The sequence below is a fragment of the Amblyomma maculatum genome, chromosome 1, assembly GCF_055883805.1.
Source record: "Amblyomma maculatum isolate TAMU_Amacu chromosome 1, ASM5588380v1, whole genome shotgun sequence".
Classification (NCBI taxonomy): domain Eukaryota; kingdom Metazoa; phylum Arthropoda; class Arachnida; order Ixodida; family Ixodidae; genus Amblyomma; species Amblyomma maculatum.
The window spans coordinates 183,108,688-183,132,607 of record NC_139344.1 but is presented as its reverse complement, the minus strand read 5'-3'; the positions used below and the strand labels follow the sequence as shown (position 1 = coordinate 183,132,607).

At 44.5% G+C, this 23,920-nt stretch overlaps 1 protein-coding gene across 1 annotated transcript in view; it reads left to right on the top strand.

Moving 5' to 3' along the window:
- LOC146205075 (regulator of microtubule dynamics protein 1-like) overlaps nt 1-23,920 on the top strand; it is a 112,492-nt gene that overhangs the window by 60,723 nt on the left and 27,849 nt on the right. Inside the window, exon 7 of the mRNA XM_084589761.1 lies at nt 17,857-17,887. Within this exon, the coding sequence (XP_084445887.1) occupies nt 17,857-17,887 (31 nt within the window). The remainder of the gene's footprint in view (nt 1-17,856; nt 17,888-23,920) is intronic.

The window sequence follows — 23,920 nt, the reverse complement described above, 5'->3', positions numbered from 1 at the left end:
GCATGCTATCTTTTTGTTTGTTTTTTATGGGGAAGGCGGAGCGCACAGGGTTGCTTTCCGAAAGAAAAAATAAGCCGAAAGCGCGCGCTTTCGAACGAGACCAAAATCGCCGCGGTGGAGCGCGTAGTTCTCATGCGCCGGGCGATCGAAATTGGGTGTCGTTTGTCCACAATTTAAAGGGCAGTGGGTGTGGTACTGCATTTTTTAATCGCTATAACTTCATAAATACGCGGGGTATAAGGATGAAAATTTGCGTGCAGATGCGGAATGGTGCGAGGAATACGAAAATGAAAAAATTGAAAATCCGATTTTCAGGCCGATTTTCGGTGCCAAAGAGCCGTGTCCCCCCTTAAAAAGCTGAGAGGTAGATTGCAGGCATGGTACATTAGCAATAATGCGTAGAAATTTTATTTTGTGCTATTAGTAACTTGTTTAGATTACTCTGTGTGCCCATACTAGAAATGAATAATTTAGGTAGGATGCAAACAGAGACCTGTATATGAATAGCTTCACACTCTCAGGTAAAAGACGTCTGTTTCGATTTACTATCCCTATCATACTGCTCAGTCTGTTCAGCACAAAATATACATGGTCATCCCACTGCAGGTGCTCGGAAAAATGTACTCCAAGAACTTTAATGCACTGCATGATTTCTATCTTCGAAGATTTAAATATTAGGTCAGTACTCATGGCGAATTAATGACCTCTAGGTTGAAAAATTATTGCTTTTGTTTTTGTACCATTAACCTTTAGGTGGTTATTTCTCATCCATATATCTAACGCTCGTAAGACATCTTTTGCTTTTACAATTGCATCATTGACATTTGGAAAGGCAGTAAATATACTCGTGGCATCAGCAAGAATGAATTTAGTTTCTGACGCTATATTAACCAGATCATTTATGTACACAATGAAAAGCAAAGGGCCCAAAATGCTGCCCTGTGGGATGCCGGATATGATTTGCTTCTTGCTCGATACCAAAGTGTTAACAGAAACAAACTGACACCTATGTGAAAGATAGCTTTTCAACAAAGTAAGTGGAAGCCCACGGGTGTGATAATGGTTAATTTTTCGAAGAGAATGTTATGATGGATGTAATCAAATGCCTGAGTGAAGTCAACAAATGCACCAACAGCAAATTGTTTTATCTCGAAATTGTGCGAAATATACTCTTTTTGATCTAAAAGTGGCAGTTTTGTAGATCGGTTCTTTTGAAAACTGTACTGGGATGCTGTTATAATGCCATGTTTATTACAAAATGAATACAAATGGTTATGAATTATTTTTTCCAGCTCTTTAGAAATCACTGGAAGGATTTATATCTGCCTATAGTTGTTGACTTCATACCTCGAACCCTTCTTATAGACAGGTATTACACGTGCTATTTGCATTTCTGACGGAAATATACCCAAAGGTATGGAAAGATTGTAGATATAGGCGAGCACAGGGCTTATTATATCGATAACATATTTAATCAGCCTTATCTGTACACCGTTTGCATCACAAGCGTGAGAGTTCTTGAGGAGTTTGTATCTGTGGGTTCTAAGAATGAATACGTATTTACCTGACTTAATACATTATAAGCAACCTGCGATACAACGTTAAAAGCTCTACTAACAAAATAATCATTAAATGTATAAACCATAGCCTGCCCCGTAATTGTTTGATCCTGGTGGATACTTTTCTTAACTGCTTCCTTTCCTGAATTCTGTCCCATTTGTGAAATGAATTTATTCCAGAGTACATCTGTGCCTGAACAAGATGAGAAAATTTGCAATAGTACATATCCTTCGCCCTCTTCAGCTCCTTACTTAACGCATTGCGAAAGCTTTTAAAGGCACAAAGGTCAGTTTCATTTTCGGTCCATATAAACTTCTTAAAAAGGGAATCCTTTCTATGAATTTTCTTAAGATGCGCTCGAGTAATGCACGGCTTACAAGCACCTTTAACACTCGAACTATGTTTCTGGGCAAGGTGTTTTTTATAAATAGGAACAAATAGTTGCAAGGTCTCGTAAGTGATTTCTGGGTTAGTTTCAGTTAGGACAGTATTCAAACATATCTGGGAGATTTCTACACGAAAAGCATCCAAGGCGGCTTGAGTCTATGTTGATATGTTATAGGTGTGTCAGCATTCGTAATGTTAAGACACTTCATTTGAACACTACAGCATATGGGCGTGTGGGCACTGACAGGATAAGTGAGAACACAGCTCTTTACTGAAGAAGTGCCATAATTGCTTATAAACAAATCACTTATGGTTTTCGAGGAGAGTGTCACTCGGGTTGGTAACCCAATGCAGTTTCTGCAGTCAATGTTAAAGTCGCCACCAATGATAACATTAAATTGATTTTCATTTATAAAAGTTTAAAAATTATCCGTGAAGCTATAAAGCTGATATGCTTATATCAGGAGGACTGTAGCAGGCAGCTAAGAATAAATTTTGTTATTTTAACAAACCATCTCGTAATCATTTTTGACGCAGGTAAATACATGCAATAAATTTGCTTGCAAGGATTCCTTCACCAGTAGTGACACACCACCTCTTCTACGAGTTGACCTATGTACGCTAAACGTTTTCATCGCAGGGATGTAAAAAAGATTGAAGCTGCTTGTTAGCCATGTTTCAGTAAATATTACTATATATCGAAAGAGTAACTCATTAATCAAACTTTCAAGTTCTGCAACCTTGTTTCCAATGCATTGAACATTTAAATAAAAACAGCAAAGAAAAGTGCTTTTTTTTTAATGTGAAAGGATTTAAGCAATTCTGTTACTGTAATCCTTTCTTGTCCTTCGTCACTGGTGGAAGGACGAGGAAGGACGAGGTCAAGAAAGCACTAGAAACTATGAAAAGGGAGAAATCAGCTGGAGAGGATCAGATAACTACAGATTTGCTGAAGGACGGGGGGGGGATATCGTGCTAGAAAAACTGGCTACCCTGTATACGCAGTGCCTGGTGTCATCGACGGTACCGGAACCATGGAAAAATGCAAACATTATCCTCATTCACAAGGAAGGGGACTCTAAGGACCTCAAAATTACAGACCAATCAGCTTACTCTCTGTTACGTATAAGGTATTTACTAAGGTAATCGCTAATAGAATCAGGACAACCTTAGACTGCAATCAAGCAAAGGATCAAGCAGGGTTTCGGAAACGGTACTCTACTATCGATCATATCCATACCATCAATCAGTTGATAGAAAAATGCTCGGAATATAACCAGCCCTTATACATAGCATTCATTGATTACGAAAAAGCATTTGACTCAGCTGAAACCTCGGCGGTGATGCAGGCATTGCGAAATCGGGGGGGTAGACGAGCCGTACGTGAAAGTGCTGGAAGATATATATAGTGGCTGCACAGCAATCATAGTTCTGCATAAAGAAAGTAACAAAATTCACCATAATGAAAGGTGTTAGGCAAGGAGACACAATCTCCCCAGTACTATTCACAGCTTGTTTAGAGGAAGTATTCAGAGACTTGGAATGGGAGCAGTTAGGGATAAGGGTAGATGGAGAATACCTCAGTAATCTGCGATTTGCTGATGACATTGCCTTGCTAAGCAACTCGGGGGATGAACTGCAAATAATGATTGATGACCTAGACAGGAAAAGTAGAAAGGTAGACTTGAAAATCAATATGCAGAAGACTAAGGTAATGTTCAACAGCCTCGGGAAGGAACAGCGGTTTACATTAGGTAGCGAAATGCTGGAAGTAGCAGGCGAATATGTCTACTTAGGACAGGTAGTAACCGCAGATCCGGACCATGAAAAGGAAATAACAAGAAGAATAAGATTGGGATGGAGCGCATTTGGCAAGCACTCGCAGATTATGACTAGCAGCTTAACGGTATCGCTCAAGAGGAAAGTATACAACAGTTGCATCTTGCCTGTACTCACCTATGGGGCTGAAACGTGGAGGTTAACCAAGAGAGTTTTACTTAAGTTGAGGACAACCCAGAGGGCTATGGAACGAAAAATGGTAGGGGTAACATTAAGAGATAGAAAGCGTGCAGAGTGGGTCAGAGAAATAACTCAAGTTACCAACATTCTAATAGGAATTAATAAGAAGAAATGGACATGGGCAGGACATGTAGTGCGAATAGAGGGTAACCGAGGACAACCCAGAGGGCTATGGAACGAAAAATGGTAGGGGTAACATTAAGAGATAGAAAGCGTGCAGAGTGGGTCAGAGAAATAACTCAAGTTACCAACATTCTAATAGGAATTAAGAAGAAGAAATGGACATGGGCAGGACATGTAGTGCGAAGAGAAGGTAACCGATGGTCGCTGAGGGTAACAAACTGGATTCCAAGGGAAGGAAAGCGTAGCAGGGGGCGGCAGAAAGTTAGGTGGGCGGATGAGATTAAGAAGTTCGCAGGGGTCAAGTGGATGCAGCTAGCACAGAACCGGGTTAAGTGGAGAAATATGGGAGAGGCCTTCGCCCTGCAGTGGGTATAATCAGGCTGATGATGATGTTACTGTAATGTGCCCTAGATGAGCCCTCTTGGGGCCATTCTTGCAAACAGTAGAACAGTTTATCCACTCAAAGCTGACAAATCACTCGGGCTCCTGATTACAGCTGCTGATCCTCCACTCTCTCTGTGGACTAGCACCTTACCATTAGCATGCCATACAAAATCATAGCCCGCCTCTTTTGGCCAAGTTTTCGCAGCCGTGAGGATGGTCCTAGAGTGCTTAGTCAGGTTTTCAGAGATATACAAGTTTGGCTATAATATTACAGAGCAGGTGTCTTGTGTTTGAAATTTTACCCTGCCTTTCACAGATATTTGATGGTTATTTGGATCCATACACGAGCACACCAGTCTCATGCATTTATGTATGTACAAGATGTCTCCTTATATTCGCTATATTACGCGTGATTAAAAGTTTTATTGCCAAGGCATGCTCCGTACTAATATGGCGGGGTCTGTACATGTCCTTTTGTAGTTCTTGCATCATTTTCCTTTTTTGGAGCCAGGAATCTTGCATGCCCTGCTGCACGAAGTGAACAATCATTCCTGGCACCTTTCCTTTCTTTGCGGGCAGGCGGTGAAGGGCTGTGACATTGGTTTCTTCGAGTTCTTTAGTCCCCAGCATTGCAACAATTTGACGCACCTTTTCGAGCAAATCAACTGTTTCAGGGACACCATGAATTTCAATATTAAGGCAGGAGCTGCGCCATTCGAGATGGTCAACTTCTAAGTTTCAGTTAATTTCTTTCGCTGCGCTGTCGCTTTCAAATTTGTCAACCCTTCCTTTGAAGTGCTTAATTTCGTTGTCTTGTGTGTCAAGACTCCTCCGGAACGCCTCAAACCGACTGTTGATCATGTTAACAGACTCCTTTATACTGTCACTTTTCTCATTCAGTGGAAGAAGGGAAGTGAACTTTCTGCTCATTTCTACAACAATGACCTTAAGGTCATCATCCACCTTCTGGTTCGCAGCAGAGCCACTACCTTTTGTGCTACTAGCTCTGCAGTTTCACATTTCCACGATTTCTTTTTAGGTTTGCGCATTGCCAAAAATGTCCCCTCACTCATTCCTGAACACGCAGAGCCATGGAAGCTGAATTCGCATTCACTGCAAACAATCCTTTGTTTTCGTCGTCATGCAAAGGCCTTACAAGTGGCCGTGTGACAGGGGTATTACTGGCCGCGACAACGGACGCTTGCAGGCACGGTGGCATGGCAACGTCTCTGACCTAAAGGGAGCATTCTGTGGAACATCTTTGTGCTTGCACTCTCTGGTCTAATGTGTGCATTTTGCACGCAAGACGAGAAATGTTGCCACTAATATTATGGGACGTTTCCGAGCGGCAACTACCACACTTCAAAGTCTGGAACACGTCCCGAAGATCAGGGCCCACCAGCTCCAATTTCAGCATCTTCAGCATTGTTGGTGTTCCACACAGCCTCCAAACATCCTTGTCGCCTTGCGACATCTCGGCTACACCCAAACCCCTGCCCCCTGCTTGATACACGGACTTCGGAAGGAAGCAAACTGTTGAAAGGCATTAGGGGGTCGCGGCCAAAGAGGAGATAAAAGGGTGAATAGCTGGCTGTATCTTAATAGGACGAATTACAGTTAAACCTATATGTAACGAACCTCCATGTACTGAATTCCTCAATATTACGAAGTTTTTCAATTCCCCCATGCCACCCCCATTGAAGTGCATGTATTTGAAACCTCCATGTAACGAACATGTCACGGCGACTGACCTTGACATATTGAACTCTCATCGCCGACTGCCTCTTAGCTAGTGCCGAGTCACTGGAAATTTGGCACAACCCTGCAAAATTCGAACTAAAGTGAGAGGAACACCTACTATAGCAACAAGTGACCGCAGTTGATCCAGCGCTTCGCATTCAGCGCCGACGCCTCATCTGCTTGCCATACGCAGCAGTCTCCACTGCTTTTGCTGTCGGATGATGGCACTACAATAGTTCATACTTAAAAGCGTCAAAAAAAATAACAGAAAAAAAAAGAAGGAAGAGGGGTGAGCAGTGCGTGCCGATTGCTGCCACGCATTTGCTCGCGGGCTACCGCGTGTCGGTAGCGGGAACAGTGGAGCGCGCTGGCGACGCTAGGCAGAGTCGGTTTCCTGGGGCAACTGTGGTGGGCGAGCGCAGGCGCGGCAGCAGCGGCGCCAACTAAAGCCCCTCAATAAACTAAAAGTAGCGCCAACATGTGAAGTTTGCCGCCCGCCTCCTCTCCTGCGCTCTCCTTCGTCGTTCGACCCTCTCATTGGCCGAGCGCCATCACGTGCGCGCGCGCGCTTTTTTTTTTTGCTGGGCGTGCAGCTTCCTCCTTTCCAGCGGGGCGGGCGGCGCGCGCGCAGCAGATATCGCCGTGTGTTTTGCTGCCACGCGGAATGCTACTAAATCGTTCCCGCTGGCTATTTAATTTTTTTTTTCAAGCATGTTGCGCTCTTTGGCCGGCGGCTGATAGAAGCACGGTGGTGAAGGCGAGTTCAACCAACGCAGACATCGCGTACAAATGGTGTCACGCACTGACAGTTGAAAACGGAACCGTTTCAGCGCAAAATATAAAAAAAAATTGCTACCACGCTGCCTAAGTTTCACGGTAGCTTACAATTCAGTCCAACCTGCAAAGAAACCACACAGACTGCAGCTTCCGCAGCCTAGTTAATTTTTTTTCAAGCATGTTGCGCACTTTTGTCAACGGCTGACGGACTCCAGAAGGTGAAGGCGAGTTAAATCGACGCCAAAATCGTGTACGTATGGTGACACACCATGGCAGCTGAACACGGCACCATCTCAACGCCAAATATATAAAAAAAAATAACTGCTACCTCCCTCCCCAAGTTTACCGGTAGCTCACAAGTCAATCAAAGCTGCAAACACTCCACACAGACTGAAGCTTCATCCGCCTATAGTTAATTTGATCTGCAGCTGAAGTTGAAAATACATGGAAGACAGCTGCTGCCACACTTCTCAAGTTTACCGGCAGCTCGCAATCCAGTCAACGCTGCGAAGAAACCATACACAGACTGTTCCAAAATTGTTCCTGTCCGCCGCCTAGTTACAAATTTTATAAAGCATGCCGCTGAGTGGCCAAATGTGACGAACTACGGACACACGGAGATGACGGCGAGTTGAACCAACGCCGAAATCGCGTATATGTGGTGTATGACACTCACAGCTGAAACTATTCTGGCGGGAAATCCCTGTCAACATTCGGTAATTATGTTTCAGCAGTGAGTAATATTTTAACCTGAACACATTGCGACAAAATGCAAGGCTCTGGTGAGACCCGGCGCACGGCTGCCTCGATCGAAGCGCGCGCGGCGCTGATCGAGACGGCTGTGAAGGGCGCCTGCTCTGGAGAGCGCGCGCTAGTCGCGCACCCCGTAGGTGAAGCCACGGTCGAAATGCGAGAGGAGGAGCGGCGCCGCCGGAGGAGGCGAGAGGAGATGGCGCTACTTTTAGTTTATTGAGGGGCTTTAGCGCCAACGCGCGTGCTCTCCCTCAGACTGATTCCTCCTCCACCTCCACCCCGCCGGGGTGGCGCAGTGGTTACAGCGCTCGACTACTGTTCCCAAGGACGCGGGATCGAATCCCGGCCTCGGCGGCCGCTTTTCGATGGAGGTGAAAAGCAAAGGCGCCTGTGTGCTGTGCGATGTCAGTGCACGTTAAAGAACCCCAGGTGGTCGAAATTTCCGGAGTCCTCCACTACGGCGTCTCTCATAGCCTGAGTTGCTTTGCGACGTTAAACCACACAAACCAAACCAAACCAAACCTCCTCCACCTCCTTTCCCCGCTCACCCGCTCCCTCGTAGACTCATCGCGCAAGCCGCAGAGAAGGTTGAGGCTGCCGCCGCAGTCGCGCCGCGCTATCAGCGCGATCGCGAGACATCACCCTTTCCATGACTTCGAATAATTCTGATTTACTATAGACACTTTCAAGGTGGTTCGCCTTACATCTATTCATAACCTGGTCTTCGTCTACATTGTCTGTTTAGGTCTTCACGCGAAAACTGCATGTAACGAAGACTCGCGGACATTTTACAGTTTCTTTATAACCAGGTTTAACTGGATACGTAAATGGGAAGAAAGGCAAATTGGCGTCCCAGTAACGATGGTGGTCGGAAACGTACATGGATAGCATGTCCGTCAGCGTCCAGTTGAGGTGCTCACTAAGGCTGGGTATGGTAGGCCGTCGTGAAATTCTGGCTAGTGAAGCATGACCGGAGCAAGTTGTTAACTTTAGAAATGAAGCAGGGGCCTCGATCTGTAAGCAGGATGACGTTGTGAAGAAGAAAATCAGCGACATCGGAGGCACAGCTAGTCGGGATAGCTCGCATGAATGTGTACTGGGTGGAGTAATCAGTGGCGACCACTGCAATTCATCTGTTCCCGGAAGTCGATGTTGGGAAAGGCTCAAGGAGGTCAAGACAGACGCGGGAGAATGGATCAGGAGGAACTTCACTAGGTTGAAGGTGGCCACTAGGCTGAAGCTGTGGCTTCTTCTTATGCTGACACAGGTCCCAAGCTGCAATGTAGCGGCGAATAGAATGATAAAAGCTATGCTAGAAAAACCGTAAGCACACACTATCATACGTGCGTGACACTTCCAGGTACTCTGCTGTATTGGCGTCTTGAGCCAAAGCAGTAGAGCAGAAATGAGTAGGGACAACGAGCAAATGGTCCGCGCCACCCTAGCGCATGTTGTATCGGAACAATGTATTGTCACGTAACACGAACGTGCTGACGGAAGGATCACCTGGAGTCATTGGTGTGCAGCTAGTTGATAAGGGGTCGGAGGGAAGGATCAAGGCTCTGTTCGGCACTGATATGCAGGAAGTCTGTGATGGACAAAATGTAGTCATCAGTGATATGATCAAGTAATTTAGGAGGATCGACGGGATAACGGGATAAATAGTCAGCATCTTGATGTAATCGGCCTGACTTGTAGACAGTATTAAGTGTGTATTCCTGTAAACGCAATGCCCAGCGACATAAGTGCAAGTGCCCGGCAGGGACCTTGAGTGACTACAACCAACACAAGGCATGTCACTACACAGTAGGGCCTACCAAATACCGGCGGAATTTAGTAAACGCCCAAACAAGTGCAAAGCATTCTCATTCGGTAATTGAATACTTGCGCTCGGATGGAGATAGCAGGCGACTGGCATAAGTGATTACACGGGATAGCCATGCTGAGACTGGGCAAGGATAGCGCGAATGGCATGGCCACTGGTGTCTGTTCAAAGTTCCGTAGGGGCCAAAGGGTTATAATGGGCCAGGATAGGTGGAGGGGTGAGGGCTGAAATCAGGGCTTGAAAGGCGTGAGCTTCATCAGGGCCCCAAGAGCAAGGCGCATTCTTCTTGAGGAGAGCACTGAGCGGACGGGCAGCGTCGGCAAAGTTCGGATGAACTGTCAGAAATAAGAACATAAGATGAAAATCTCTGTGCATCAGTTGTGGAACACGCAGTCAGAAATCATGGACAACACGAACTTTACCAGGGTCAAGTTTGACTCCTGTGGCGTCAGCCAAGGTGCCAAAAAGGCAGGCGAGGGGGGTTTCAAAGTTGGGGAGAATACTACGACATCTAGGTAGCATAAGCACGTGGTCCATTTGAAGCGACGCAGGAGAAAGTCCATCATACGCTCGAAGGTCGCGGGAGCGAGCGACCAAAGGTCTTTCTTCGTGATCACATTCAGGGGGCGGGAGAGTCATCATGAGGCGATGGCAGGCGAGGTTCGTAGTTGTCATGTCAACTGTAAGAATAGTGAAGTCGAGGAGGGGGAAACCAGTGGCTGCAACAATAGCGGAAAATGTGGCTTATGCGTGAGTAGTGGAAGCGGAAGCAGATGGGCCGTCCATCCGAGGTGCTCCATTCTGAAGGACTACAGAAGGGGCAGTGCACAGGGAAGGGCTGAGTGGGAGCAGCAAGCAGCAACTATTGGTGTTGCGTGTGGGGAACAGGGTTGTTCGGAGGGTCTGCTGGAGTTCAGGCTCGTGTTCGCAAATGGCTGCCGAGCGACTGCTTTAATGAGGGCAATAGTGACTTCAGTGGGCTCAGGAGTGAAGGCAACTGGGGTCATAGCCTCTAGTTTCCTGCGGACTATTCGAGTCTCATTCGATGGATGTGAAGGTTGGTGCAGTGTAGGTACGTCCTCGCACGAAGACGTAGTAGCCATGTTGGGAAGTCGGTCAAAAGGGGGTGCAATTCGACGGTGTTTGGCTTGTTCAAACTGGAGTCAGTGGTAGCGCAATCTTTGCAGAGCAGAATATTAAATGTGTTGTCCGCGATCCCCTTCAGGATATGGCCCACTTTGTCAGTTTCAGACGTGGCACTGACCAATTTACGGCACAACGCTAGGACATCCGGAATGTACGTTACGTGCGACACAGTGGTTGACTGTGCTCGACCAGCAAGATCTTTTTTTGTACTGAGCTTGTGGCGAATTGGCTTTCCAAATAAGTATTTCAGCTTCTGCTTAAAAGTATATTTTGTCGTCCTCATGAGTCTCAAACCAGACACATGCTGTTCCGGCCAGGTATAAAATCACGCTGGCAAGCATTATAGTAGCTTCCCAGCAGTTGTGCTTGCTTACCCGCTCATGACTTTATTGGTGCCACAAAAGGTGCCCGGTTGCAGAGGCTGTACGGGGAAAGTGAGCGCAAACAAAGAGACAAACACAAGAGAGGAGACAAGACAACGCGCTTCACAAGAGAGGAGACAAGACAACGCGCTACACAAGAGAGGAGACAAGCCTCTCTTGTGTTTGTCTCTTTGTTTGCGCTTACTTTCCCCGTACAATCATGAACCAACTAGCCCAGTAACAAGTTCTATTGCAGAGGCTGCTCCATGACACTGGGAGGATTTATCGGGTGGCATAGTTGGAAAAACAAGCTGGCAGCCACTTCGGAGTTACAGGTTGTGGGTCCTGGATAGTTTTACTTCTCACCGCCACCAAACTTGCAGGACGTGCCCGAGCGGCAAGTGTCGCACTTCAAAGTCAGGAACACCTCCCGAAGATCAGTACACACCAGCTTCAACATTAGCATCATAGTCGTTCCACACAGTGACCAAACATCCTTGTCATCTTGCATTATCTCGGCTACACCTATAGCAACATACAATTTAAGGTAGACTTTGGCTTAGTTAAGCATTTTCGGACGTTTTGTTTGTCTGCTGACAACTAACAAAAAACTGATTGTGAATGATAACAAGGTAAAAATCACATGTGGTGTTTCACTCTCTTGAAAAGCAATCTTTTTTCTAATGGCAACACTAACGCAAATCATAAGGTTGTAGAGAAATTGTGGTTTGACGGCGGAATAAATTCTTAAACCTGTGTTTGGCAGGGATGCCGATTGTAATGCCTGTGGTGAAATGGATGATTCTTTTTACAGTGTGAAATACCAAAGTACAGTTAATGACAGTGATAATGAATTGGTTTTCAGCAAAGTATAGGGGATTTTTTCTCATGCCTGTATGTTACAGTGTATTTTTACATTTGCTGATATTCTTTGTGTTTTTCATAGAGTAGGTATATACTCAATGGAATGCAGCAAGATTTCGCTTTCAACTTTTTGATAGAAACTTGTGGCAGTTTTTATACCACACAGGATGCAATCAGCAGTGGAAAAAGTGAAGCACGAGAGCCAAGGGGTAATGAGATAGGCAGTCACTAGTTCCAAAGTACTGCACATTTGAACCAATGCAGGTTAGGCTTAGTGGTGCCTATTGGCGACGAGATAAAGCAGAATTGCTAACTTCCAGCGCAGTGGCAAACCCTGCTTAGTGTGGACGTGCGATCACGTCGTCCCCTAGCCAGCAGTGTCACATGCATGTATATGGCCTTGTGTCTGCTGTTTGCATCAAATGTGAGCAGGCTAACATCCTGCTCTACAATGAATAATTGTCCATGTTGAGTATGTCATGCTGGATCATGACATCCTCTGTTAGTCTTGAGATTCAGATTCTTTGCTGCGCGAGGCATCAAACGTTGCAATGATGTTGTGAGGGGCACATTGTCAAAGCAAATTGAAAAGGTCACTGCTCTCCCTACAATTTCATGCAGCCAGCCGCCCAAAATCATATATTCCTTCTTTTTGTTTTGAATCCAACTGGTACGGACACATGAGTCTGCTTGAAGACTGCTGCCAAGCATAATGCAGTTTGAACAGAAAATTATGCACCCTCGGTGTATGTGATCAGGTAGTTTGATTCAGGCGTGTATGTACCCTTGTTGTGCATGATCAAGATGTTTGATTACTTCTCGTCATGTTAATCATTTTTGAAAGATAATTGTATGGCATTTATATATGTGAGTGCTGTTAAACCCTAACTGTAATGTTAGGGTTTAAGCCAAGCCCGAGGACAAGCGTTTGATTTCTGGTGCGGTGGCCTCATTTTTATGCCACTTGTGGTTGTTTTTAAAAAGTGAAGCAAAATAGCACTAAATTTCAAATGGGTTTAACTATCTCTCTTCCCTCCTTGCTTGGTTGTGTTTACTTTGGGGGTGAATAGATTTGATAGTCGCAAGAATATGCATTTCTTTCGGAACAGTTTTAGTTTAGGCCCCTGTTCTGATGATAACCTTAAAAATTTTCTTTGCATAAGACTTGCATAAGTGGGAAGCCATTCTGCTATGCTCAGACGTAGAGACCCAGCATAGGTTGGTAACCCAGGAAAGAGCGGCAGCCCAGGCCACTAGGGTCTTGAAATGGATTCCACTCACTGACCTCTCTTTCTCTTTTTTTTTAAATAGTTTTCTCTCTCTCTCTTTGTATAAGACTTAATGACTGCTTGATATTTACACTTCTAAAGATATAATTCCCCTCAAAACTCTTTGCCTGAGCATAACCGTGCCCATTTGCAGTTATTCGCAGTCTTTGCAACAACTCATTCATAGCTGGCACTTGAGCATAAGGAACAATGAATGAAATGCAGAAAGCCCTAAATTTTTGCGAGATCTGTAGTACTCCTGTCATGCTTCAAATTTAGTGGCATTTTCAAAGATACTATTTTACCATCATCAGCATCACATACACAAAAATTCCCATATACAGTGATGTCCCTATACACTTTTCAGAAGGCGTCTCTCATAGCCTGAGTTGCTTTGGGACGATAAACCCCTTGAACCAACCAACACTTTTCAGAAGCGTTAGAAATTAAAGCTTATTATCCCAAAATTATCGAAAACACAAGGTCTCAAATAACACTGAAACATACTTGTCACAGAGCTTGCTTTTATTATGCTAATATGAATAACCTGTCATTTAGCACTGGGCTTTTCGTTTCTCAACGTCCGCAAGCAAGCTTTTCTGAGACTCTTAGATACAAGTGGAAGTTTCATAGCTACTTGCAACATAGAAGAAAAGCTTGTAAAATTTGGTACACTTCCAACCTCACAAAAAGTGCCCCACCCCCCTTGATTCTACAAATAAAATGAAGTAAATAAATTCTCGTCACAAAAGCAGGAGTTAGAGGAGGGTTCATTATGAGAGCAAATTGTACTAAAACATCAACCACAAGCATTATCATTACAGGGTCTACTATTGCAGTGAAATCCAAACTCGCAAGATATTTTTTAAATAAATTTTTGCGATTGTATTTTCTAAACCTACTGGAAATATGATTATAATATCTGCATGAAAGTGCATTGCTTCCATGGGGCATGTGCTGGGAACGAAAAAAAATTGTGTTCTGCTGAAAGAGGCAGTAAGTGGGGTCTTGTCAACAACATTTCACCATATATGCTTTCTTCGGTTTCAGGGAATAACGGCCTTCTTCATACTCAATTATAGATCCCTTGGCCCAGCGTTACACTATCATGTTCGCTTATGGTTCCGAAAAGCACCATCGATTAGTTCAGTGAACAAATTCCACTAGATGGTGCTAGCACAGCATTATCTTGTCCCCGAAATTCATTGCGCCCTCACTGCGGCTGTCATCAAAGACAGGCATGGCGGCTTCGCCTTACAAAGATAGAGGAGGCCGAGAGAAAGAGTGTGTGTAGTATGTATAGCAGCTTTCTTTCTAGTGTAGCACCATGTCAGCACAGTGGCACTTTTAAAGTGAAGTGCACTCGATGGATGGGACACAGAATTTTTCTATCTGGCTCTCGTATCGCACACTGGAGAAGTGAATGAAAGACAATCAAAACTATCATTCCTCGTGTGACGTGTGGGCTGCAACAAAAATATCAAGTCCGTGAGTACGGTAGAACACAAATTACATGTTAATCATTTAATCCAAAAGGAGGGTGGTTGTTGCGTTCTTTTCTATTATCTGCTTTTCTTTTTCCCGCAGCATTGGTCTACTCTTGTGTATTTTTTTCTAAAGTTGCAGAACTACAAGCAGCAAATCACTCGCCCATTTCAGAGGAAGTGTTTTCGCCGCCAGTAAACCTGCCGTAAACTTCAAAGCAAACCAACATTGTGTAAATTTCTCCAAACACCGCTAGCTGTCAATCCACACTCTGAGTGGCGGTGGCGCCACCTCTAGATTGATCTCAACCTCTAGGTAGTTGGCATGTCTTTGTAAGACTAGCATGATGCGATATATTCTTGCTTCTGACCTTTGCGCAGAGGTTAGAATGCTTGACTGTAAGTGAAAGCTCGTCGATTCAAACTTTCGGATAATTCGAACTACACTGCTTAGTCCTGCCAAGCTCCATAGAGATCTGTGTGTAAAAAAGCCAGTTAATTCGAATGCGAGTCGTTTCCGCTACGGATAACTCAAACCACGGGCCACACATACGTGCCCCCCCCCCCCCCCCCCCCCCCCCCCCCTTTCCTTTTCAAAAAAAAAAAAAAAAAAAAAACCTTTACAAAAGAGCGGCTTAGTCAGAACCTGTGCTAGTCCAAAACGGGGACAAGAGATGAAATCGGGCAAAACCATGAAGGAGCGGGTAAAACCTAAATGGCGCCACGACCGGTGCGGTGGCCGGCGGCACCGGAGTGTAGGGGTTGGTGGCCACGGTGGTGGCTGCCTGCTTTCTCTTCGGCGCAACCTCCGAAACTCGCAACGAAATACTGGTTAATTCGAGCCCTGTTAATTCAGGAATACAAATAAGTACTGTCGGTGCTGTCTCAGCCAATGCCAACGAAAGGCTATGACTTCGGACGGTCGCTACAAAATACGCAGGAAGAATTTTTTTTTTTTTTTTGCGAGAGTTGTTCATTTTACCCATCAGTCGTCAACAGAAGTAGCAGTCAGCCGTGATCATGATGCGGTTTTTAGCATTGCTCGCTTCAAAAGGTGTTTGCTGCACGCATTCCGATGATTTAATGGCAGTAGATGGCAGTCGCCCATGGCATAATAAGGCGAATGTGCTGAAAACGGCTTGCACAACTGGAAAAGCGCTGGCACTCTGTTTGCTTCCCCCCCTTGCTAGAGCGAACGTCAAAAGGTACACATTGGGACGTTATCGCTGGGCAGCATCTTGATGCACTGCCAAGAAATGCATTGTGGACAGTGAGGGCCTGAAAAGCGCCAATGGCTGACGCCTTTTTTTTTTTCTTTTTTTTTTTTTTTTATATTCTTAGACAAAAATTTGGGGGTGGGTGGGTTCAGCACAAGTGTACGCTGTGCGCGCGCTCTACTCCATTCTCCTTCACAGTAAATATGGTACAGTCTATGTCAAAAGTGTAGAGCCCAGGGGATCTGCTTCTGACCCACTTCGTGCTATTGTATTTCCAGTGTTCCGAATTTCTTGATGGTAAGATTTTTTATCCTGTCCTCTCCAATGGGAAGGGCCTCCACTAATGCTAGATCAGCACCACTACACGGTTCAGAAGCAGACCCCCTGTGCTGTACACTTTTGACAAAGGCTGTACATTTACTGAAATGCAAATGATTCTTGTCAGTTTTCTTGAGACCATTTGACAATTTGAACATCAGATAATTCAAACTTTTTTCCCAGTCTCATGAAGTTCGAATTAACGAGCTCTTACTGTATGTCCAAGGATGCGGTATCGAATCCCGTCCATGGTGGCTGCTTTTCGATGGAGGCAAAAAGCAAAGCGCCTGTACGCTGTGCGGTGTCAGTGCACGTTAAAAAACCGCAGCTGGTCTAAAAAATCTGGAGCCCTCCACTTGGCGCCTCTGATAGCCTGAGTCACTTTGGAGCATTAAACCCTGTAAACAAAACCAGCATTCTTTCTTGCTTCTAGGCGACAGACTTTTAAATACTGAATTTGATATATCAGGTTTCGATTGTGTTTGCTTGATATGAAGAGTATGATCTCTAGTAGTTGCTTCTTTTATTTTGTGTTATGATTCAGCCTCTAGCGCCATGTCTAAATCTATTTGTTCATTTAATTTTTGTCTGCCTAATTGGTGTTACCAGCTGAGTGGCGCAGTAGAGACGAAAATGCGCAGCGAATGGACAACAAGCTCAGTTGCAGGTCCATTCCTGGACTTCAGCAGCAGTGGCACTCGGGCAGAATGCTAAAGAATGTGTATTCACATTCAGTGCTTAGTAAAAGCCAAAGGAAGTTAAAATTTACCTGGAGCCTCTTGCATTGCTTTAATATTGCTTTAAAACCTCTGTAATTTGATGCCCGTTAGTTTTTAAAGGGGTTCATTTGGACTGCCAGTGCAGTCCCGGTGAATGAAGTCAATAGTGCTGGATGGTTATTGTGATGCTGCTATCCATCTATAACTGGTGCCAGATTGAGGTATGGCCGAGGCAGGAAGGGATAGTAGTCTGAATAACCTTTGGAAAGCCTAAACCATATGCAACAACTGCTGTGTTTTATTATTTATTAGTTTTATTTTGTGAGTTTGGCGATAACAATAGGGGTAGTTAGCTATAATCTAGCGCCTGACGAAGCAGCCGAGTCTGGCTATGCTCAACCTCTTTTTTTTTTTTTTAAAAATTTCGTTTTCGAAAAACATTTAACATGCATATTTGTTTTCCTTGCTTCCATCAATTTTGTTATTTCATCCTTCTAGCGCACCAAAGCTGTGCTCCCTTCACATGTTGTTGACGGTTTGTGTGGTGAAGCCTTGTAAGGGCACTCCACAGCTCTATTGTTGCATCACGAAGGAGGTAGATTGTTGAGACTAGTTTTGTTTTTGAACAGTTCTGCTTCTGCATCCCCTACAATGTGAACTCAGCAAAGCATTTGGCAGAACTGTAAATTGCCATTTCCAGTCTATTCTTTTTTTCTTTTTTTTTTGCAGTTTTTCAGTAAATACATTTACTGTCCTGCAGAGTTTTTGGCAGGTTTTTTGAGGCCCATTCACTAATCTGACTTTTAGACGAATCAGATGTTTTTTTCTTACCTTGCAGTCCAAATAATGACTAACTTTTACTTTGAATGCTGTCTAACGGTGTTGTGCTCATTCTGTTTTGTTCTTTCAGGCACTTAAACATTTCTTGAGAGCTGAAGAAAGTAAGCTTTTCTATTTTGTTTTGCACTACATTTTTGATGTTGTGAAGTTTTGATGAAAAAAAAAAAAATTAGCCGGGCACTTCTTTTTTTTTCAACGAGATTTAAGGGTCATAATTATAGGCACCATGCAGAAACCCAGGGGGCAGCACTCGCGGTGAACAGGCAGCGCCACGAGTGAGCGCCGGTACATTTTCATAGTGAGACCCGCCGCGCTCGAAAAAGGCGGCTTGCGCAGTGAAATGGTTAATGTGTTGTGTCAACGGTTGTGTTAATGACATCGAAATGTCATTAACACAACTAAATAAAGCGTATGGAATGCCAGACAGGGGCTTTATGAATCACATCTGCAAAGGAGGGTGAAGTGGACAGCGAAGGATGGTGCGGAAAAACATAAAGAAAAAAAGTGTCAGTCTAGGGGACGGACAAAGGAAACCGCCCAAGAGAAGAAAGAAAGTAGCAGCATAAGCATGGAAGGAAAGGGTGTGGAAAGAAAAAAAGGAATGAGCTGAGAGGGGAAAATAATGAGCAAGCAAGCAAAAAAAAAAGTTGCCAAGCTAAATTCGCGAAACTAAGCGCAAAACATGATAAATGCACAATTAAAACTTTCCATTCCCATTGATTACTCTCTGCATTGTACTGGTGCTTATGCAAGCTATCGTAGACAGGGAAATATAGACCACAGGACAGCTTAAATAAAAATTATGCAATAAACAACTGCATCCACGAGAGCGGCCCACTGGGCGTGCACGGCAGTCCCAGTAGCGCTGATGCATATGAGTTGCCCAATTTCTTTAAATATTTGTTTTATTTTTGCGGGTTGAGAAAGGATGCTAATGCAGGTGAAGGTAGTGTGTCCTTTTCTGGGAAAAATTCTTCGTGGTAAATCTGGACTCAGCAATACCCGGTCATGATTGCCAGCTCGCTGCTGGTTGGTCGGCAGCGATCCAAACGTAGCGTCGCTTCGCTTCGTAAAGCTTATTCGGTGACGTGAAAAATATTTTATCAGGCCAGTGAAAATGTGTGTAGCAGCAGAAACCCGGGGACTGCAACCTAGTAATTCATTTGTGACCATAAAATGCCGTGAATTGAAAGAAGGAATGGCGAACGCGCCCCATGCACAGCAGATTGCCGCATCTCCGCTTCACAGCCGGGTGCACGTTACACTATGAAACTGTTCTTCCCGCCGTGAGGGGCGAGCGCGTCGCGCCGCGAGTTACTCCTGCACGGTGCCTATAGTGTTTCGGGGGCCTTTTCTGTCACTACAGATGTCAATGCTACAAATGTGCCAATGTTAGACTTTAGTTTTGAATCATAATTTAATTACTAGTGGAGTAAATTTGAAGCTATTCAGTTGTAAATTTTTATGTAGCTTGCTTAGAAACGTTTGGAACTGTGAAGGGACTTGCTGGGTTGGGAAAGGCAGAGAGATGGCTGAATGTCTGCAGTAGGAATTTTTTTTTTTTTTGTTAGGGTAGAATAAAGAACCTTTAAAAAGTTATGGATCATTACTAACATTTTGTTCTGCCTGTTTGAACTAAATGGCGTCGTGTACCAAATAAGATTAGTCAGTGTGGAACCAGGAGGGATCAGCAGTAACATAAGTGGGAATGTGGTTAATGCCACTTTTGTTCTATCTGAAAATGTGGCATTATTTCATTGTGTGTTATATGACAATAGGTTCATTCAAATCAGCTGGCACATAAGCATTGAGTTTAATGGTTACCTTTGGCACATTTGAATGGTGTAGAATATTACTGTTGCTTCTGCCTTAATCCTTGCATATAAACATTGGACAATAGTGCATTATGCATTTAGTTGCAGTGATAGTAGACTGGGTGCCTGTTTTTCAGTAATGCCATTCATGACATATATTGTGTGTAATGTTTTGTTTCACACATTGTAAAAGCTGTAGCCACATAGCCACTTTGTTAAAGGCTGAGCACAAAGAATCTTGGTGTGTAACGAGAACTTGGTAGCTAGTTGAGAGGTTTGCAAAGGGTCTTGCGTATAAAGTTGGTGTGATGGCGTACTTGCATTATAAGGTTGCTTCTTTTTTTATGCACATGTGTGGTTCAGAGAATGGTGCACCAAAGCATAGCTGCAAATGCTGAAGCGACAGTGTACCAAACTTCTCATCGCTGATGTATTTTTTGCTCTTTCTGGCAATCTAACATTCACCCAAGAGTAAATTTGACATTCATTTCGTGGTATGGGCGTAACGAAGGGATGCTTCAGCTTTGTGTGTGATCTCCTACAGCAGTTATTTTCCACATTATATTACAAGATTGTGCAGCTAGAGCAGAAATTTGGGTGAGTTGGTACCATATTTACTTGCATAATGCTTGCCCATTTTTTTCGCGGAAAATTGATGCGAGTTTGGGGGTGCGATAATTATGAGAGTAAAAATTTCGAGCAAATGTTTTGGAGCGCTAAAAACTAATTTAAAAAAGTGTAACTAGGGATTCTTAGGCCAGCTATTATAGATATAACCAAAATATTACTTTCAAGCAGAACTTACTGCTGCACACAAGTCACCATCGCTGCCTGCATTGTGTGTTATAATGTTCAAAGCAGACCATACAGTTCTACTCTTGATCAGAGTCTTGATCTGAGTCCGTATCGACACTGCAATCGCTGTCTCCAGTAACGTGCTACGCAGAACTCATTGACGCTGAAGTGCTTGGTGGCAGCGCGGTTTACATGCTCTAAAGCTTACTCGATAGTTTTCAACTTAAAAACAGCTGTACAGTCGTGCCCCGTAAATATGACCCCCGTTAATATGGACGGCCCGAATTATGGACAGTTTTTCTGGGGACGAAACTTTGTCAGTGTATTTATGCCTCGTTAATATGGAAACTCGCTGTCTGGACAATGGACAGGGGACAACGCACACAGCCCACTTGGGACCATGTATTTTTGTCTCGTTAATATGGACAGTGCTTGAGCAGAGGAGTCCGAACACAAGGGAAAGAAGGGCGCGCCGGCCGCGAACCTATGCAACATTCGATACGGCGGGATGCCTGAACGAATCCTGTGGGGTTGGAAAGAACCAAAGCAGCCATGTCGCCGTTTTAGGAAAGAAGAGGAGGGGGGAGATTTCTGGGTGCAGTGGAAGTGCCGCCACAGTTGGGAAAACAGCAACATGTGGTTGCATTAAATTCTGCTGAACGTGAACAGAGAGGCCGGTAAAAGTGTAAGAAATGACAGGAAGAAAGACAAGTGCCTACAGTGGCGGTGGGAACTGAAGTTTTTTTTCCCAAAGCACAATGTGTGTTCCATAAAGCCGTTAACCTTTTCGGTGAGAGTAGAGTACAAAAGAAGTAGAGTGACAAAAGAAAGGCGACATACGAACACGCAACCGGGACCGGGCGTCCCGTCCTGGACGCGCTTCCCCCCCATGCTTCTGGTTTTCGTCCCTGTTGCGCTGCCGAACTGCCACAGTTTGCACAACAGGCGGTCCGCATGTCAGCTTCGCTTTGAGTCAACAATGTGGCCTTGACAAGGTTTGAGGTCTTCGTAGTCGGCTAGCAGTCGTTCTAAACTGTACTTTAGCTTGCAGTATTTGTTTTATAGGAACACATAGAAACTGCGCCAAGAAGACGGGATGTTCGATAGCCATCTGCATGGCAGCATGCCAACTTGACTCCCTTGCTTCCTTACGGAAACAGTACAAGGCAAAAGAAGAACGGAAAGGCAGAAAGGTTAACTAGGCAAAAAAGTGCAAAGCATCGGGAGCCTGTAACTTTCAACTTGAGTCTGGCTTTTGGCATGGCGGGAGTTAAACGCAAAAGAACAGAGCTTAACGTAGGTGCGAAGAAATCTGTGAATACAAGTGGCAAAAGCCATCTCAGTCAATCACAATTTCGTGACAGACTTACGTGCAAGCCTTATTCGGAAAAAAAAAGATTAAAAAAAATTTGGAGGACGCTTAAGCTTCGCCTTCAAGAGTGGAACGCGATAGCGTTATTGCACCTCATTCGCACCGCCCACTCATTCGCTTGGTATGCTCTTGAGTCACACAAAGACAGTTTTCATACTCAACACTTCTAAGTGCGGCCCGAAGGGGAGAAGCGGGTGAGCGAAGATAGTGATCTAAAGAAAGGAAAAACGCTTGATTCTACAACCCGTGAGGGGTTGCGAGGAGGGGTTCTTCTGTGTTTGCCGCAAGATGGCTCTGCATGTGCGCAGAGCGCAGAAGAAATGAAGCGGAAACGTACTTCGCTACTCGTGTAACTGCGACTTCTGTAAGTAACATACTCATAATTACCGATATACACCGCAGTATAACGTTCTACGGCAAGTTTCTAAGGCAACACCGCATTCACTAGAAGCGCTTTTGTACCGCTTTCAAGCATCGAACTCGTGGCTGAGTGGTAGCGTCTGCGTCTCACACTCCGGAGACCCTGGTTCGATTCCCACCCAGCCCATCTTGGAAGTTGCTTTTTATTTATGAAGTGCATGCCGGGATTTATCGCTCACGGCCAACGCCGCCGAGGCCGACGACACCGGCTTTTCTGCGACACGAGCTCCTTAACGCTGTCGCGTTAAAATAAACCAAACGCCGAGACACGTCTGAAGGTTTAGAAGATGTTACAGCCATCCAGCGAGATATATCCAAATTCATGTCTACAATTCTGGTGCAAAAAATTGCACTTCGATCGCAAAGAGTCTCGGAAAGAAGCACTGCCTTTGAAGCATTCATGCTGTATTGGTGCCTGATATGAATCTGAGGACATATGCTGTCCCACATGATGAATACACCCCATATATTTAGTGGGACATACACTGTCCAACTTTTCTTTTTTTGGGAGCGGACGATTTCCACCTGCAAATTTTTATGTTTACTAAAATAGTGTTTCTGGGGATGAAAAAGCTCCTAAATTAGTTTTTGCTGTTACATCCATCAAAGGGTTAATGGTCCTCTATTGCAAATCTTTTAAAGAGTTGAGCATATGACAGGCTTTTGAAGATAATTGTGGTATAAGTCTGTGGGCCGCTGCACTGGCCCAGTGGTAAAGTGTAATATACAGCTGGTACCAGGTTCAGAAGTCTATTGGTGCGGGTTTTAAGCGAGAAAATAAAGGAGCCAGGACACAGTATTTCTCCATTTTGAAATTTTGTTATTAGTTAATCATTTCCCAGTGACCCAAACAGAGGGACTGGAACGCAAAAATCCCAGCACAGCTCAGTTATCAGGATACTTATCAAGGCCAATTTTGTTTTTGGTCTCTCCAAGTACAAAGGCGGAATAATGTCAGAGATGCAATAGAACACCACATGAGCGCCCCCGAATGGCAAGACTAGTGAACATGTGCACACAGAATCTACTGACTCACACAGGTTATGTTTTTCATTGGCTTGTGATTGCTTGTGCAAGGTAATATTGTTTTTGAGCAGCGTTTCTGCATAGCTTAAATGGACAGAACATTAGAATTTAGGTCTCAAATTTTTTTCGGCACAATGGAAACACTGATGTCTAAAATGTTCGATTCCAGAACAGTTTTTGTAGAAACGCTGTAGAAAATCTTTACCGAAAATTTTTTGATGAGTGCATGCGCCCGTTTTTATGTAGTCCGATGCTGGAAACCATGAGCAGCGATCGCGATGATGACTGGTGGTCGAAAAAAAATGTGGCAACTTTAGTTTGTTGCTGATGGTGGGGAGTGAGCTTGTTGAGGGGTCTCAGAGTGCAATCCAGGGTGTCGAACCGGAACCGAACCGAAATTGAACCCGAATGTTCACCCGGAACCGTAACCAAACCGAACCCAAATTTTTTCCGCCATCATGGAACCGGTTCGCGGTATTGTTCCAACTCACTTTTGCTGGCAATTTACCTTCATTGTTTTTTTCTTTTATCGCTGCTTGTAAAGCGCTCTCCTCGGTTATTTCCAAAGCGCCACTGCACATCGCAAACACCACAACTATATCGTAAAATTGTCAGAACCGGAACCAAACAGAACCCAAATTTTTGCGCCATCTTGGAACCGGTTCACGGTACTGTTCCAACTCACTTTTGCTGGCAAATTACCTTCA